This window comes from Enoplosus armatus, chromosome 10 (genome assembly GCF_043641665.1).
Source record: "Enoplosus armatus isolate fEnoArm2 chromosome 10, fEnoArm2.hap1, whole genome shotgun sequence".
Taxonomy (NCBI): Eukaryota; Metazoa; Chordata; class Actinopteri; order Centrarchiformes; family Enoplosidae; genus Enoplosus; species Enoplosus armatus.
Genome location: NC_092189.1, coordinates 8,983,519 through 9,000,535, shown reverse-complemented (window position 1 = coordinate 9,000,535; position 17,017 = coordinate 8,983,519). Strand labels below are relative to the sequence as shown.

General features: G+C 43.1%; 1 protein-coding gene across 2 annotated transcripts in view; it reads left to right on the top strand.

The window, feature by feature from the left end:
- The first annotated feature begins 384 nt into the window (after window positions 1–384).
- Window positions 385–17,017, top strand: part of gria3b (glutamate receptor, ionotropic, AMPA 3b) — a 74,360-nt gene continuing 57,727 nt past the window's right edge. For both annotated transcript variants that reach the window (XM_070913070.1, XM_070913069.1), the window contains exons 1-2: window positions 385–463; window positions 935–1,093. In XM_070913070.1, the coding sequence (XP_070769171.1) occupies window positions 385–463; window positions 935–1,093 (238 nt within the window). The remainder of the gene's footprint in view (window positions 464–934; window positions 1,094–17,017) is intronic.

Below are 17,017 nucleotides of genomic sequence, written 5' to 3'. Positions count from 1 at the left end.
CCAACAGAAGGCTAATATTGACAAGTACAGCGCTTATTCCGACCCGTCGTAATCTAGCGGGCTGACGCTTTTTAATTTAACGTCAGATCAAGTTTGACCAACATTGGCCCGCCGCGACGGGTCCAATCGGAGTTCAGATCAGCCCCCCCCCCCCTCATCCACCAGCCCACCCCTCCCCTCTCTCTCTCTCGCTGCCTCTCGCTCTCCCTCTCTTAGTTGCAAAAAACGCTCTGCAGCTGGGCTGCACCTCAATGAACCTAATTGGTGCACTGTGAGCGACCATCATCTATCCACTGGATTTCCATCGCGCCCGACTTTCCTCCAGAACATATGAATTTGCTCAGACAGACCCTTTTAAGGAGTTGAACAGATAGGTCGGAGAAAATGGCACAGCGCGTGGTTTTGTTCCTACTGTGGCTCTTTGACAGATCATCCGCGGGATTTCCCAATCAGATTAATATCGGTAAGTGTTTTTGCTGCATTTGAAAGGCTGCAGGTTGAGGTTTGTGTGGACTCATCAAAACGCATGATTGCATTGTAATACCGGAGAGATCTGCACGGAGCGCGGAGCTCTGCGCAATGATAAGAGACTAACTTGATGTTACAGATGCTGCACGCTTAAAGCCGCTGATTCCGGAGAACTGTGTGGATTAAAGCCACATCTAGTGTTGTCTGTGCCGCTGAAAGCAGCGAGAATAAGTGTATAATAAGGAGGACGGGAGATGGTCAGTTCCCCCGCACGATCTGAAGAGTTACAGACAGGCGCACAGGTCAGATATGCAGGATAGTTCATACAAATAACAGCCAGCCTCCTTTACATTACAATGGGAAGTGTAGAGTTCTTCCTCACTGACTAATATGAGGTCCAAAAGCTGACACGAGACTCGTGCGACTGTGAAAGCGTTGTCTGATCTTGGTTTTCATCTCTTTTAAGGGGGACTGTTCATGCGGTCCACGGTGCAGGAGCACAGCGCGTTCAGGTTCGCTGTCCAACTCTACAACACCAACCAAAACACCACTGAGAAGCCTTTCCACCTCAACTACAACGTCGACAACCTCGAGTCGTCCAACAGCTTTTCAGTCACCCATGCGTGTAAGTGTGCTTCTATTTCAGTCATGTCCAGACCCCCCCCCACACACACACACACACATACACACACTTCTTGTCTTATTTATGTCTAACTCGTCCAGTATGGAGCTTATAGAGGCTGCATGGCAGGGGAGGCAGTCAAGTTCATCTGGCTCCACTCTGCTTCATAAAGTCTCAAAGGGAACATTTACAAATACAGATTTTTCTAATGTACACAGTGTTCTTCCAATGTTTATCCTACATCATTTTTCTTGAGTTTTACCACAAAATGCATGCATCCTTTTTATTTTTTTTTTAAGAAATATGTATTTATTTTTGCAGATAATAACAGTAGCTATGGTTGGAAACACCACATTTACAATGTTTGTGACTGTCTCTGAGATATTTTACTTCCACATTGTAAAAGAAGTTCCAACATGCTGTTGGCCTATAAATGCTGGCCTTGAGAAGGAAAATGCAGCCAGTTACATGAACCCTGTGTCAAGGACTCGGAGGGCCCGGAGGACTCCATGTGTTGGATGGAAACAGTGGATTTTAAACAAGTGTTTTATGGATGTCTTTGGTTTCCATCACATAAATAATTCACTCTTCAAGAAGAAAGATAGAAATTGGTTTTAAATCTATTATACACAACACTTGATTTTTTTTCCCATGCCTATCTAAGGGCCCTATTATGTGGCCACGGTCCATCCCATTGTGCAACTGGTGCAATGGCTGATCCAATAAATATCCTCTTTTTTTTCTATAACCCCTTTGGCTACAGTTTCTTGAAACCAGCAGAAACAGAGTGGACAGAAGGGGAAGAAATAGAGTCAAGAATGCCCTTTTGTGATGTCAATTTAAATGACGAGTTCAGTTTGGCCGAATGGCCGACGTCGGAGACACACAGTTCTGTCTGACTGGTGCGGTTCAGTCCCTCTAACCCCTGTGTGGCTCGCTCATAATGGCCCCTCTGACTCTCCTTGTGCCAGAGCATCTCCCGCCTGCTCTGACTCCCCAAGTGTTACAGCGCATCTCCCCCAGCATTGCAGAGTCAGCTCATTAGCACCCAGCCCTCATAGCACCTCACCGTGCTGTCATTGGGTGAAAGGGGGGGAGAAAAAAAATCCATAGCTCCCCAACCAACGGCAGCAAATGAGTTGGGCTCAGACCTGCAGAGGAGGTGGGTCTGAGCAGTGAGGGAGATGAGGCAGAGCGTCATATCAGAGGCAGAGCAGCAAGTGCCCTAACGAAGGCATCCATAAGAAACAATAAGCAAATGAGAGTGAATAAATAATAGATAGTGCCTTGCAATTTCACGCATGTTGAAGAGGAAGGGAAGCATAGGAGGAAAAAGGCTTGATATCAGAATCTAATTAAATTCAGGGGCAGACAGAGCTTTAGTGAGAGGAAGGGGTTCCTGTGGGAGCCGTGGCCCCGTTTCTTGTTTCTTGCTGCCACGTCTTAGCATCTCCATCAAGAGCACTGTCTCAGGACCGCCTTGAACTTCAGATATGAGGCAAAAACCACAAGCTTTTAATGATGCGAAGAAACCAGTGCTTGAAAGAAATGTATCGTTCAGTGATGCAAAAATAGGAGAGCAATTGTCAAATGTCATTATAGTGTTTGGTGAGAGCATGTCTTTTGCTTTGATGTGTGCATTAATAATCTGCTCTGCTTGAAATTTCTCTTCAGTGCTGAATGTTTAGCCTGCTACATTACACAGAAAGAAGTTTTTTACACTTAACACACAAAAAGTCTTCTGCTTAATTGTAAAATAATCAATAAACTTTGAGCAAAGGCTGCTCTTAAAACTCTCTCAGAGGCAGTTTTCCTCCGAACCTGATTTGTATAATGTGTGATCTGAGGCTTTTTATTTCAAGGTAGTGCCCTGAGACTCCTGTCAAGCTGAGCTCGCAAACCGCAGACAGCTCATGCTGAGCTCACAACAGTCCACGAGCACCTCAGATTGTCTCTACCAATGTAGTGAACAAAATAGAGATGACGGTTATTAAATATCACTTATCTGCTGACTTCCAGGCCTTTGAGGCTTTGCCTCTGGTGAGTGAAGACCTCCTGTGTTCTGAGTTTCAGATTTGTCAGCGCTGTTGTTTGTTCTGCAACCTGTCACATTTAGTTAGTGGACATTCAGATTCCCTCTGTCATCAATAGCCCCGTGTGGACGACTCAGACATCTTTTTTTTTTTTATGATCGGGCAATCTGAACTAAGATTTTACAAAAGTGGCATTTATGCAGGTTTTTGGGGAGTAAATCTATTTTGAGGCAAGCTTCATGGCTTGATCAAGATGGGATCGGGCTGGCCTTGCAGAGTTGCTGAAATGACAGCATTTGATTTTGTTTCGTTCGGACTCTCCTCTTTTCTTGTTTGGCTCTAGTGTGCATTCTCTCTTTACTCTGGGACACACACTGCCAAAGCCCTCTGCTCTGACTCATCATGTAGATCACTCCCCCTCATTTGCTGTGCGTTCTTTTAAAAGTAATACAAGAGGAGGAACATGCACGCAGTAATTCGGGTTTAACTTGCCGGAGTCTGTTTTGCTTTTTAGCAACACAATATGGAAATTCGTAGGTATGATGAAGGCACAGTCTTGTGTCAGAACAATTTCTTTCAAGTCAGTTTAAAGCCTTATGCTATTAATTGAATTAGTGACCGGCAGCAAAACAATGTGTGGCTTCAGTAATCCTCGAGGCTTGGCTTTGTACTGCAGAGGCACAGTATTTGCTTTGGTGGCAAGGCTGTTGTTGCTTTGAAGTGACATCAGAAATTGTGAAATGTGTAATTACCAGTGCAGGGCCCATAATAGCTGTGGAAGCTAGGAGTCAGGTATGCTCACAGAGAAGACGGCCGTAGTTCAAAGCAAAAGGGTACCAGTTTGAAGAAAGCAGAGCAGACAGCATTAATGTTCCTGATGGTCACGGCTAGCCAACTTAATGACACCGCCATCCTTTTCTCTCCTGTTTACCCTTCTTCTTCTTCTTCTTCTTCTTCTTCTTTTTCTTTTTCTTCTTCTTCTTCTTCTTCTTCCTCCTTTACCTTAGGCAAAAAAAAAAACATCAAGCTCCTTGCCATGCTATTTATTAGATTACTCGCCTTGATTCCTGTTAAAGGCAAATTTTGCAATGCTTGGCTTTTGAATCTCATCTCCCTATTCCTCATTCCTCATTCTGTCATTAAGCTAATGGTCTGTGTCCCCTCTGCCAGCCTTTTTACATGTGCCTACTCCTTTTTATTGAATCCTCCAGGTCCTTAAACCCTGGCAGTAGCAGATGCTTCTTTGGCTGCACCGTCCAGCCACCGTCTCCCACCGCTGTTAGCTACTGTAGATGAAACTGCTTTGGAAAAAAAAAAGAAAGACAGGATGAAACGAGTCACTGTGATTGCGTTTGTTATTTCCAAAGGCGAGAAAGAGGAGGGACAAGAGAGAAAAGCAGAGTGACTGTAAGGTGCGATGTGTCTTATTGTAAATGGAGAAAAGATGAGGTTAAAGGAGTAGTTCGACATTTTGGGAATTATGCTTCTTTGATTTAGATGAGAGTTAGATGAGAAGATTAATACCACTCTCATGTCTGTACGTTAAATATGAAGCTGGAGCCAGCATCCGGTTAGCCTAGCCTAGCACAAAGACTGGGGACAGGGGGAAACAGCTAGCCTGGTGGCTGGAAAGGTAGCACCTGCAAGGCTCACTCATTAACATGTTACATCTAATAACCCTTGTTTCCAGTCTTTATGCTAAGGTAAGCTAACCTGCTGTTGGCTGCAGCTTCATATGTACCATACATAAGACATGAGAAAGGTATTGATGTCTTGGCAAGAAATCGAACAAGTGTATTTCCCAAACTGTCGACCTTTAACACTGCTTCAAGTGACTAGCAGTTGACTTGTGTGCTGCTGGAAGTTCATACTGCTGTATTGACAGTCTGCAGCAATGTGCAGAAAAATGAATGGTCGCACATGATTTATGTGCTGTATTCTGACTGGATGTTGTATTCCACATGATGCAGCGTGATCTGAGGTGATAATGTGTGAGCTATCTTGTGGTGGGTTCAGTACATGGATCAGAAAGTGTGTGGAGCCCATTAAGACGCATGGCAGTTACTTTAAGGGTCAGGAAGAAAACTCCAGCAGATGCTTGTATTTACATGGATGTGGCATATCAACATCATTGATTAGGATTATCATAAACACTCAGTAACATAGTGCACAAGCCTCATTTTTGTCTAGACACAACACATCCTTAGAAACATCTTCCTCACTGACCTTTACGCCCACCCAGAGAGCGCTAGCTCTGCTCATGTTGCCCAGAAACACCAACAATCTCTTCACACCGCCGGCCTACACTATGACTGAGCACATGTGGCAAATGGCATATGTTGGGAAGCACAGACGAAAGGGCCCTTACCAAATCTTCACATGTATTGTTGTGTATAGCTTTTGGGGCTGTTGTTGGTGGTAGTGGTGTGTGAATACGGTAAACAAAGCGACAGGCAGACATGTTTTTGCAGCGCATGGCCTGACAGAGACAGGCTATGGTCGAGAGAAGCTCCTTAGGTGATTGTAGTAGTGCCACACTTCTTGTCCTTGCAGGCTGTAACTCAGCTTGAAAGGTGTGACTAGGGAAACATGGCAGGGGAAACTGATTGGCGGGAGAATAGAGGCAAAGACTGCAGTAAGAGAAAGCAAGAGGAAAAGGAATTTGATTAAAGACTGTTTTAGAGCTTGCTTATATAGAGAGTGTGTAAGTGTATGAGAGAGAGAGAGACTTCTCCAGGCTATGGGGGTTGTACCGGGACATGCCATCACAGTCCAGCTGTGATGGAGGCACAGATGGAGGTTTGTTTATGGACGCACAGGCATGTGCATATGCATGCATGTGTGTGCACATATGCACAGAGTCACACACACAGACACTGTAGGCGTATGCAGTCACACATGCATAGACGGACACATCCCGGTTTCCTCTTCCTATTTGTTACTGAGAAAATCTCGCTGTTTTGCAGCTGAAGCTCCCATGACACACTTCATCGTTCATCCAAAAGTAAAGGTCATGGTGAAAAATATTGCTGGCTCACCCTGTGTCTCTTCTCAAAAAAGAAAATACCATTCTTGAAATATATTCAGGCTTGGATTTGCGTCAAATGCAAAGAATAAAAGAGCATCGAGTTTGATAAGCACCATGACTGTGCAAAAGCCTCTGAGAGAAACATGAGCCACCATGCACTAACGTAACAGTGTGATTTTGAGGCCAGCAGGCCAGGCGGTCTCAGAGGCCTGCTGGATGTGGGTCTCAGTCAGATGAGTGGTACAGTAACGGCCCTGGATGAGGTTACATGCTCTGGGAACTACCAAGGCCTCTGAGAGGGGAGCAGAAGAGTTTGACTGACAGCACAGTTCAGATAGAAGGATGAGGCACAAGTCATGATCTGACTTAAGCTTAAAAATGTCTGGCAGAGTCACAGATCATTAATTTTTTTTTGGAACACTGCAACTAGACAGTCAAAAATATCTCCATAAAACTAATATTATAATTGTGCGACAGTAATTGCTACAACATTACAGCAAAACACTGCATGTCTCGCTGATATTTAGTGCTGATGAAATACTAATAACGTATCTACGTTTTCCTACAATTTTCTTAATGTCTTGCTGGCATGATTACAATCACTGGTACTGTGGTGGTCACATGAGGTCATAGCTTTTTTCATACAACAAACACATAAAAGGCTGGAAAAATTCCAAAAGGCCAAACCTCCAAAGGGAACATTATTTTGACCTAATTTTCTGGCCATGAAATGCCCTCCTCTCATTTTTATTTATTTATTTATTTATTTATTCATTCTAAAGTCAAGCACACGGCTGAAGTAATGAGATTCAGAATAAAAACATAGAACACACTCCAAGGCAGATTCAACACAATGAATTTTTAATCAGAATATCAAAAGATCCTCTTAAACCCAACCTGAGGAGAAGTGTTGCTGTCGGAGTGTTGTTTGTCTTGGAATCAATGACGCTGGCAGATGTTGTTTGATAGAACAACAGCTTTCCTCCCTCGCTGCTGTGGCAGATTCAAATCTCCATATATCTTTCACAAACACTGGGAATTTGGCCAGTTATGGAATATAAAAATATATTTTGTAAGGACAGATTTTTTGATTTGGAAGATCAGTAAATCACATCACAGATTTACATTGATACTTTTTAAAGATTTCTCCAGCACTGATATTTATCAAACTTCTTCATTGTGGTGTGTTCAGACCTGCTGTGGGGATGTTGGGGTCTTTGAATTTCTCATTGATTTCCTTTATTTGCTCAATTTTTGGGGGCAAATGTGATGAATTGCAAAGAAGAGGGATTAAAGTGAAATGATTATTGATAAGCTGTCATGGCACCCTGAAGATATCATCACCCTACAGCCCGCAGTAATTTCAAACAGGCAACACAGCCAATATATATAATATAGTATTGTATTAACATAATAACTGATGTTCTTTCTATAATATATACTGCAGTAGTTCTGGGATTGGCACAAATGCTTTAAATGTCTCATGCAGCGTCAACACTTGACAATTACGCTTCCACAACTATAAGTATTTATGCCGCAGCTGAGCAATAAAAACCCTGATGTACCCGTTTACCATCCAACCAAGAATATGTTTAAGAATAATTTGTGACACTGACCCATATGTGAGCTTTATGGGGAACCCATGAATGCAAGGCATAGATCAAGCCCCCTTTTTTTTCATCAGCAGACATGATGCAACATGACAGCCCATCTATGCTCCGCACATCTGTTCACCACTGTTCAAATAATAGGGTGGTTTCTGAACTATAAGTCAACAGTGACAGGCTAAGTCTGTGTTCTGTTATTGAAGATGATATCAGCGTTGCGTAGTGATGAACAAGAGGAGCTGGCTGACCATATAAAAAGCTGCGATAAACACTACGAGGGACCACACAGGAGGAGACGCACAAAATCGTAGTGAGGCTTTGCACACATTCGTGGCCGTGCTCTGCATGACGAAGAAAACTGTTTATGATAAGAAAAGGCCTGTGCATGTAGTGCATTTAAAGTAAACTGAACAGGGGGGGCAAGCTGCTATTGTGAACTATTCATCTCAGGTGCATCTGGGATATGTCTGCCAGCAGCTCAGCTCCGTGTGATGGCTGCTTCCCATTTTGTTTTCTCAATGAGCAAAACCTCTCAAGGAGAGTGGGATACATCAACTGTGGCAGAGATTATTTGTCATTTGAAAATGTAATTTACCCTCATGCACCAGTTGCATGAAACAGCGTAGGTAAGAAAGGAAGAGCACTTTCAAAACTTGATCTCTGACGTTGCAGTCAGCATTTTTCACTTTTACTCCCCCTCTCTGTCTTCTATATCTCTCTCCTTATATATATTTAATCTCTCCCTCAAAGCCCATTACAGCTATGTTCCCGCAGCCATTGCAGTCACACTCAGCTAGCTATTGGCCGTTCACTAGGCTCCCCTACAATAGCCATAATCACTGAATCAGTAATCCCCTACTTGAGCTGGAATAGCACATCCGCATGGTGCCTCATCGGAAGTTGCTGCATTGGACCAGCTTCACTGGGTCCAAAGGAGAAAGAGGGATTTCTGTAGTCTTCCTCAATAGGAGCTGCTGACTGCATTGTCCTGACCAAGGTCAGACAGCTTATGAAAGAAAACACTTTTGAGCCTTTTATTATTTCTGAAGAGCCCAGAGAAAAGCATTAATTGGCACCTATGTGCTGTCTAATCTTGTCGTCCCACTTGGATTGCATTATCGGCTGTTTATTGTTTTGGTCTCCCTTTGTGTGTGTGTGTGCGTGTGGCGGAGTGTAATTTCTGTGCTAAAGACAGTCAAAAATGAAGAGGACATCAGGGCGGCGTTGTGATGAATACAAAACATCAACGGGGAGTGTCACGATGCACTCTTCCAACTAGTAAATATTGGATCACAGTGCGACGGGGGCTTCCAGCTTCCAGCTCTCTGTCTGCCGACTGAGCAGATTGATCCGCACGTTTCTGGCCCGTTTCAAAAGAGGCAGTCGCTAGCAGAGCCCTGCCAAAGCTGCATGTCTGTGCAGAAACAAGGGCTCCATCATAACTGATTGCTTGTGACAGTTCACAGTCGCCGGGCCACTGAAGCATCATAACCTTGTGAAACTAGTGTATGGGCACTCTAGCATACAGGCTGAAGGAGAGGAGGAAGAGAAAAAGATATTAGCATATTCCTTGAAGTGATACAGAGATGCTGTGGTTAATATTAAACACATCTGTAATGCAAAGACTTAATGCAGACCAACACCTCTGGAAACTGGGTGGATTTATAGACAATTACGCCATCTGTGATGGCAGTTGTAGATCGAAGACCCCAGCAAATGTCAGAGCAGGATCTGTTGATGTGTTGGAATACACCGCTGATCACACTGAAACAGAAATATCTTCTGGCAGGCCGGAGGAGCAAAACAAGCCACTCCAATCACTTCATCTGTGTTGGCACCATAACAAGCGGCAATATATTTCTGATTGTTCAGTCATTCACACTGAGTCCATGAGTTTAATCGAATCTGCGCTGTAAAGAGCAGAATGATTATCAAATGGCCATCAACGATGAGTGTGGAATTATTCAGTTGTAGGTGACTATAAAGCTCCAAGGTGCTTTGACTTGTCTGCTGTGTGGTCGTCAAGGAGGCGGTTGCTGTCACTGTCCATCAGTTTGTCCAACTTGTATTAAGAAGGTGTAATTATAGGTGTGAGAGAGGAAAACGTTTCGTTGTGACGCGGTGGTGTGGTCTTACTTTACATGGTCCTTACCGTGCTTCTCCTGTCCTTCAGTGCTCACTATCCCCATGAGTGAGAATTAAGTGAACATGATGTGCTCGCTCAACCATGACCCTCCTCTGTTTCGCCCTCCAATGGTTAATTCGGAGAGTGCCGTTGTGTGGCTCTTGCCATTTCACACATGGCTACATAAAACCTGTGGGCGGTTGCTCCGAGGCCGCTGTCCGTGTTTGTGTGTCCATGCATGACTGTGTGATGAAATATTGAAGTGTTCTATCATTGACCATTGGGTGGCCGCCGGCGCGATTCCCGTCCCTCAATTTTATTTTTCTTTCCGTCTTTATCTCGGTGGTGTGGCTTTCTTTTCCCCGGCATGGCGTGCAGATCAGGAAGGCAAGCCTCATCTGGACCCATGACAGAGCTAATCCATCGCAGCTGCAGAATGAAAAGGCCGTTTGGAGTGAATCCATTCCAGAGGCCTCAATGGGAAGCTTCTCTCAGATGCCGGTGCCCTTTGCAGCCCTGACAGTGCTAGAAAATGATGAAAAAGGACTTGGGAGAGTTCAGTGGCTTAGCTATGTTTATGAGAAAAGGGAATAGTGGAGGAGAGAGGCACAGGCACTGAAGATGGAGAGATAAAATGACCAACCACTGTGTTTGTGTATGCATGTGTGTGTGATGTGTACTGGATTGTAAGTACACAGCACAGTAGCTCTTCCTCCATCTCTCCACATAACCTGCCTTCTATACCGAACTGAAGCAAGCTGAACGTATGCTGTCTGAGCATGTGGGAGGTTAAATACACCTCTGTAGATGAGCTGCACACATTCAATAGCCGACCCACAATGGCTGTGAAGTGGACAGTGGCCCAAGGTAGCATGATGTCCACTTTGAAATTAACTTACCATAAAGGAACGGAGGAATGGTCGAAGGGAATTAGCTCGTTCTAGTGTAAATGGACAGTGAGACTGAATAACATACCTTCCTGAAATATGTCAAGGGCACAGAGTCTCACCAGTTCTCTTGCTTTCTTCTCAACACTTTATGCAATGTATTTTCCTCATTGTAGTGTTGCTGCTGCTGCTGCTGCTGCTGTAGTCCCATCCCTTAAGCTGTAAGGGGATAGACTTTGGGTCTTTTATACATAAAGAAGCTTAAGTTTGGAAAATTGCTCTCAAGTGGCCGAAGTTTGTGAAAAGTCAGTGAACATTTCACTCCCACTTTCTTTCAGGGGTTTGTCTCAGAGTAAAGCTTTTTAGCCCTAGGACGCCCTGCAACTGAATGAAATATTTAGGTGTAATGAAGACTCTTGTTGCATGAGGAGTTTCCCATTGTAGAAGTTGTGTAGCAGCCATGTTCTTTTCACAATCCACCAAAGAATGCAATTATCACAAAATGCTCGTAGAGTTTAAAACATTTATATAACACAATCTAGATCTTAAAGTGCCAGTTTTGCCACCCACTTACCTCCAGTGGTATCTAACAATGCTTTTATTATACCAGGGCTGGAGATATCCATTGAGATTTCTGCGTCTGCACCCATACAGTGGAGGTAAATGAAATGTTCCTTTAACTCTGGATTACCCAGAAAACACGCTGTTAAAGGAAAAGTACGCTTTATAACAACTTGGGTTTCATATCTATCTATTATAATAACGTTGTACTCAACACTGTAAAAATAGGTTCATCAGGGCAATAAACACAAGCAGTCAGACAGGTTTAAAACAAACTGGGATTAGTCACATTTGTCTGGATGAGAGTGAAGTTGTAGCAGTGAAGTTGTAACAGTAAAAATACAATCCGAACTGTTTACTGTTTACAGCCCAACTTCTGGCTTCAACTTTGGCCTACTGTACTTGCTGTAGTTGTGCGCACTCACATTTTCCTGTTCAATAAGGGATTATTTGTGACATTATGGGTACTCTCGGTTTTACCTCCAAAGAAAGTTGTAGCTAATCTTACAAAACCGTTGGCTTGTTTCCGCTCTGTATGATCGTCTGGCAGTTGTGCTTTTTGCCCCTTTGGACAAATTTTTATTAGAGTTACTGTGTTCCGAGATCTTAGCAATTACCTTGGTGAGTACACTGTTATCGTAACCCACAGAACCAGTGGCCCAGAGCTATGAAAATAAAACCCAGTCTGTGATAAACCATAGTTTCCTCTCAACCATTTTTATTGACTATTTCTTTGGCTGGGAGAAGTTTCAATGAAGACTTGTTTGTTTAACGTGAGGCCTGTGAATCATCAGAGTAATCAAGACATTGTGAATTTTAGTGCTGTGAACACCATAAACAAAATGAAGGCTGATATTTCAAATCAAATAATATATGCAAATGATATTTAAACTGTTTGTATGGCCTAGATATCACCAGAGATAAGTGAGAAAATATTTGTAATTAGGGTGAACCGACCCCATCTTTATCTATTTAGCTTAAAGGTTAATTTACTTTGAAGCATTTTGCTGATCCCATCCATTTCACTGTGTCTTTATCATGCTGTTATGAGACTGATATCTCTAAACCTGGGACTTACTCTGACTACAATGCGGCACTGTGACCATATCAGACAAGATATCAGACTGACACCAAATTAGACTGACATTTTTCTTATTGGCGCCGGTGCCCAGCACATATCCAGACAATGAAAGGTCCACTGAGAATGAAATGGAGCACATCTTTTCATCTAATGCGAGAAAACTTCTTGCTCTCCTCTCTCCAGGTGACTATATGAAATGGCTCTAAAGTGAAGCACCTTGCTGAAACTCTTTATTGGTTTTTGTGGGGAAATTTGCTTTAGAAAAGTAAGGTGAGCGAGGCATATTCAAGGGTTTGTATGCCGGGGCCCTCACATATATAGGATTTACAGCTCACTCTCTGACCTGTTTTCCATCTCTACCACCTCCAGCATTATCATTCAGGGACGGAGCGCCATCTCAGCAAGGGCACTAACAAGATGTTAAAAAGTGGCACTGGACTCTACATACTTAGCCAGGCCTGGATTGAGGATGAGAAGGAGAGGGAATTCTTTAAGTGATGTCTTCAAGGTTAAACAACTGGTACCATCTCCCGTTCTCATTGGCTTCTTCTATTATTCTTCGGAGAAAGGCAAAGAGCTGGGAGAGACTGGTCCTGGAGAGGTGCTGTTTGAAATTCAGCCCTGTAATCAAGCTTCACAATGCAAATCCCTCAATGGAGCGGCTCGGTTTGTCTCGTCGCCATAGGATATGAATTGTGTCATGTAATTTGATTAGTGACACCGGGGGCAAAGGCTTAGTTTACATGCGCAGGAAGTGGACCTCATGAGAGTGGCAGATAGTCATCCCCTGTGCCCCGTGCGGCACACTCTTGGCATGTGCATATAAGGCAATACACGAGACATACAGATCAGAAATCTCCCTAAAGGACAGAAACAGCCAGTCAGGAAGCATTAAACTCAGATGCTTTGCACTCTAACTGGAATATGGAAATTTCAAGACTCCTCGCTGTCCCGTCTTAGAGATGAGGAGAAGCAAAAATGACAAACGGGAACTAGTTTAGTAAAGCAAGGCCGAAGAACAGATAGAATTGATGTGTACAGGAGGCAGGAAAAACAATCCAGCGTTTTGACATTGATGGAAAAATATATGTGCCTGCCAGACATCCACAAAGTTTACCCTGCTTGTTTTTTGTTTTTTTCCAATCATCCAAATAAGAACAGGAACAAGAGAAGGTTTTCAGCTGCCAAGTATTTCCCCTGCTGTGTAGAATTGGATTCAAAACAAGTCGGTCGGGTGCAGCGCTCTACACCTGAAATATCACCACAAATCTTTACCCGGGCGAGCCCAGCTCTCCTGCAGTCATGTGGAATAATTTACAGACATCTTCTTAAACTATTCCTTTAATCTCTTTGATATGGCGGAGAGTTTTCTCCTTGTGTCTTCTGTTCTTAATCTGTCATGAAGTCCTAAAGTGAACTGTTTCCTGTGATTCAGCAAAGCTAATCTTGCCTGTTTGTTGTGAAGGCAGAGCCCCAGACCACTTCTGACAGCAACAGTTTGAATGTTTGCTGTTGTGGTCTGACATGTTGAACTCTGTCTCCCTTGTTCCTTTCCGCAGCTGTCCCCAGCGCACTGCCTCTTCTAACTAATCTCACTCCCAGCAGCCGAGATGATGATTAGGCCGCGTGTGTTAGGACGCGCTGGCATGCCTTCAGTGGCTGTCTGTCCTCGTGCGGTCGTGGCGCAATCCACACCCCTCTTCATCTGCGATCCCCGCGCTCCTCCTCGCTTCATGCTCCATTCTCTCCCCTCCCTCCGTATTCATCTGCAAAGAAGAGCGCGCTTTAGGCCCGCAGTGCTGATTGGGAGGATTAGTGGTGTGTGAGAGACTTTGTCACCAGCTTTCTTGGAAATCCAATTACAGAATATCATAAGCCATACATGTTTCATACTCTGCTGAATCCTCCTTAAAAAATGCACACGGCGCGCACTCCAAGGGTCAGCGTTCAGAGGCTGTCGAGGCTCGCTGTGTACCGTGGTGACATCTTCCTGAAGGTGAGAGGAGTGATCATCTTTGAAAGGATAAGACGAGTCCTGTAGCACTCCCCCTCGCCTCTGCATTGCAGCAAATGGTGGACCGCATGAGCCTGTCGAATAAGGGATTGTTATTTGTTCAACGTGATGGGCCCAGGATCTCGGAGCACGGCGCTTGAGGTGAAGCGAGGGCCAAGGGTTTAGGTCCGTTATCTGCTTGCATAGATAGACCTTAATTGCATGTGTCAAGGAAATGACATGCAGCAGACGAGGGTGTGCGAAGGGAGATTTCTGCACGTATCGGTTGAGTCCTATCAAACTGATTTTCCCCAGAGGTATTCAGCGAACCGTCCAATCTCGTAGCTGCCATCACAACACTGTTATCGGAACTTCTGAAATGGCCAACGTATTGAACATTTGAACAGCATTCTTGTTCAAACCTGCTGCTCTTTTGCTTCGCATAATGATTTCTGTTGGTCAAACAGAGGCCATTGTCATGATAATGAAGACATCAGCACATGTGCAGGTCCTCTGTTGGCGTGTACTGTAGGTCTGTTTGACCTGCGCAGTGCTTTCAGCCCCGTGTGTTGCTCTGTGTTCAAACAAAAGCATGATGGTAAGACCTTGAGGGTGAAAATATCTGTCAGAAGGAGATGGAGTTGAGAGCCATTGACTCCCTCGGGGATCGCTCACCAGCCACTCTCACAAGTACACGACTATATCATCAAGATGGCAGGTGGAGAGGAGAAGGAGCTGCTGGTTGAAGGGCTACAGAGAAAAAACAGAGAGGAAAGAGAATAATTAATGAGCACCAGTGATGGGGAAGTACGTGCTTGTGGACCACATCTGACCTCAGTAACTCTGGTCCCTGGATCAGTTTCTCATCTTCAGGGCACTATGTACATAGTAACGTGGAGCCGTCAAACCTTCAATGTGTCAGGCATTATTAGTGATGAAATGTATAGAAGGAAAAGAAAGAAAGAAAAAAATTGTATTGGCCAGATTAGTTATGTGTAATTTAAACAGGTAATACTGTGATTGTGAGCAATCAGCCTTACATGATCTCTGTTGGAAGGAGAAGCATTATTAAAGTATAAATGACATTTATTATGAACATTTATCATGAACATTGAATATTTTAGTATTACAGTGTTAAAAACACAAGATATCTTCATCAACCCTTAATTTCATGTCATTTCTCTACAGTCTTTCACCTGCCATAGAGCCCTAGTTTTATTAGCATTTCAATTTTAGCCGTCTTATTAAGAAAGACTTAAGATTATTATATTAACCATGATTGCTGACCTTTGTAATTCAGTCACATCTCAAAATTGATCACAAAACATTCAGGTTAATTGGAATATTGGGTCAATTTAAAAAGCAGGCAATTCTTGTTTGCATAAGTAATCCTCTCTTGGCTTACTCTGGCAAACCTGCAAAGATTTGACAAACAGAGAGTCATATCACATAATTGTGATCAGCTTTAAATTCTGTCTTTCTTGCTAACAGAGTAGAGGTCCAGTCACATCTTATTAGGAGTGACTGGGGTTTTCAGTTTGTACACGAGCCCTTCCATCAGAATACTCCGACGCAGTATGGTATGGGATAAGTGGTTTTTCCTATGGATGCCTTTTAGGTCCAATTCTTGAAGCTTCAAAGAGAATGTAAATCATGCTAACTAGAGTTTGAATTTAATGCTTTCACACAGATTTCCATAGTGTCCTTCTCGATTGGATACACTTCTCTACATCGAGCTCAGAGGGAAAAAAAAGAAATTTTAATTTTATACTTTGACACAAACATCTATTAATTCAGAGGATATTCAACTACTGTAGTTACCTGGTAACTAAACAACTCTGTGAACAAGTTTTCTATTGGAATATAACAGTAACCATGATCAGTTTTACACAAACCAAAGTAAATATCCTAACTTTAATTAAAACTTAATCACTGTGTCATGCTGGTAAATGCTTATCCCATGCAGTTTTGCTGGATAGCATTTAGTTTTCTCACAAATGATGCCTGTCATATTTTAAAGTTCTCTGCTATGTAGTTCTACTAAAAACATGAGCAACGGGGGTGTCAAAAAAATCACTTACACTTGTTTTGATATTAAAATGTTTCCATATATTTTTAGAAAAAATAAATGTGTTATTTCTCACGATACATTTGGATCAGAATTCTAACTGTGAGCAAGAAACTTGACAAAAATCTCACACACGCGATTGCCATGTTGGAATAAGATTATGTTTCTTCAAATAGTTGACCTCTTGTCCATCTATCCAGGCAGGGGAGGAAAAGAAATCTATATGCTTCTCCTTTGTGAGGAGGCAGCACTTCAGCCCTCTTTGATAGAGACACACTAATGTGACCATTAAAGTTACAAGGCAGTAACCTTTTTTGATGTGACTTTTACTAATGCATCTAGCAGAGAAGGAAATGTATTGGGTGTTCACAATCTGCAGTTGTATGCACAAGATAGATGCTATAAAACGCACACATCCATTTGCTGTTATTAAATCTATGCTTGCTCTATTGGGACTACAATAGTACAAGCACCTACATGTCTTGAGGTGAGTGCAGGGTTTATTCAGTCAACAAAATCAACGTTTGAAATAATAGAAGGAAAA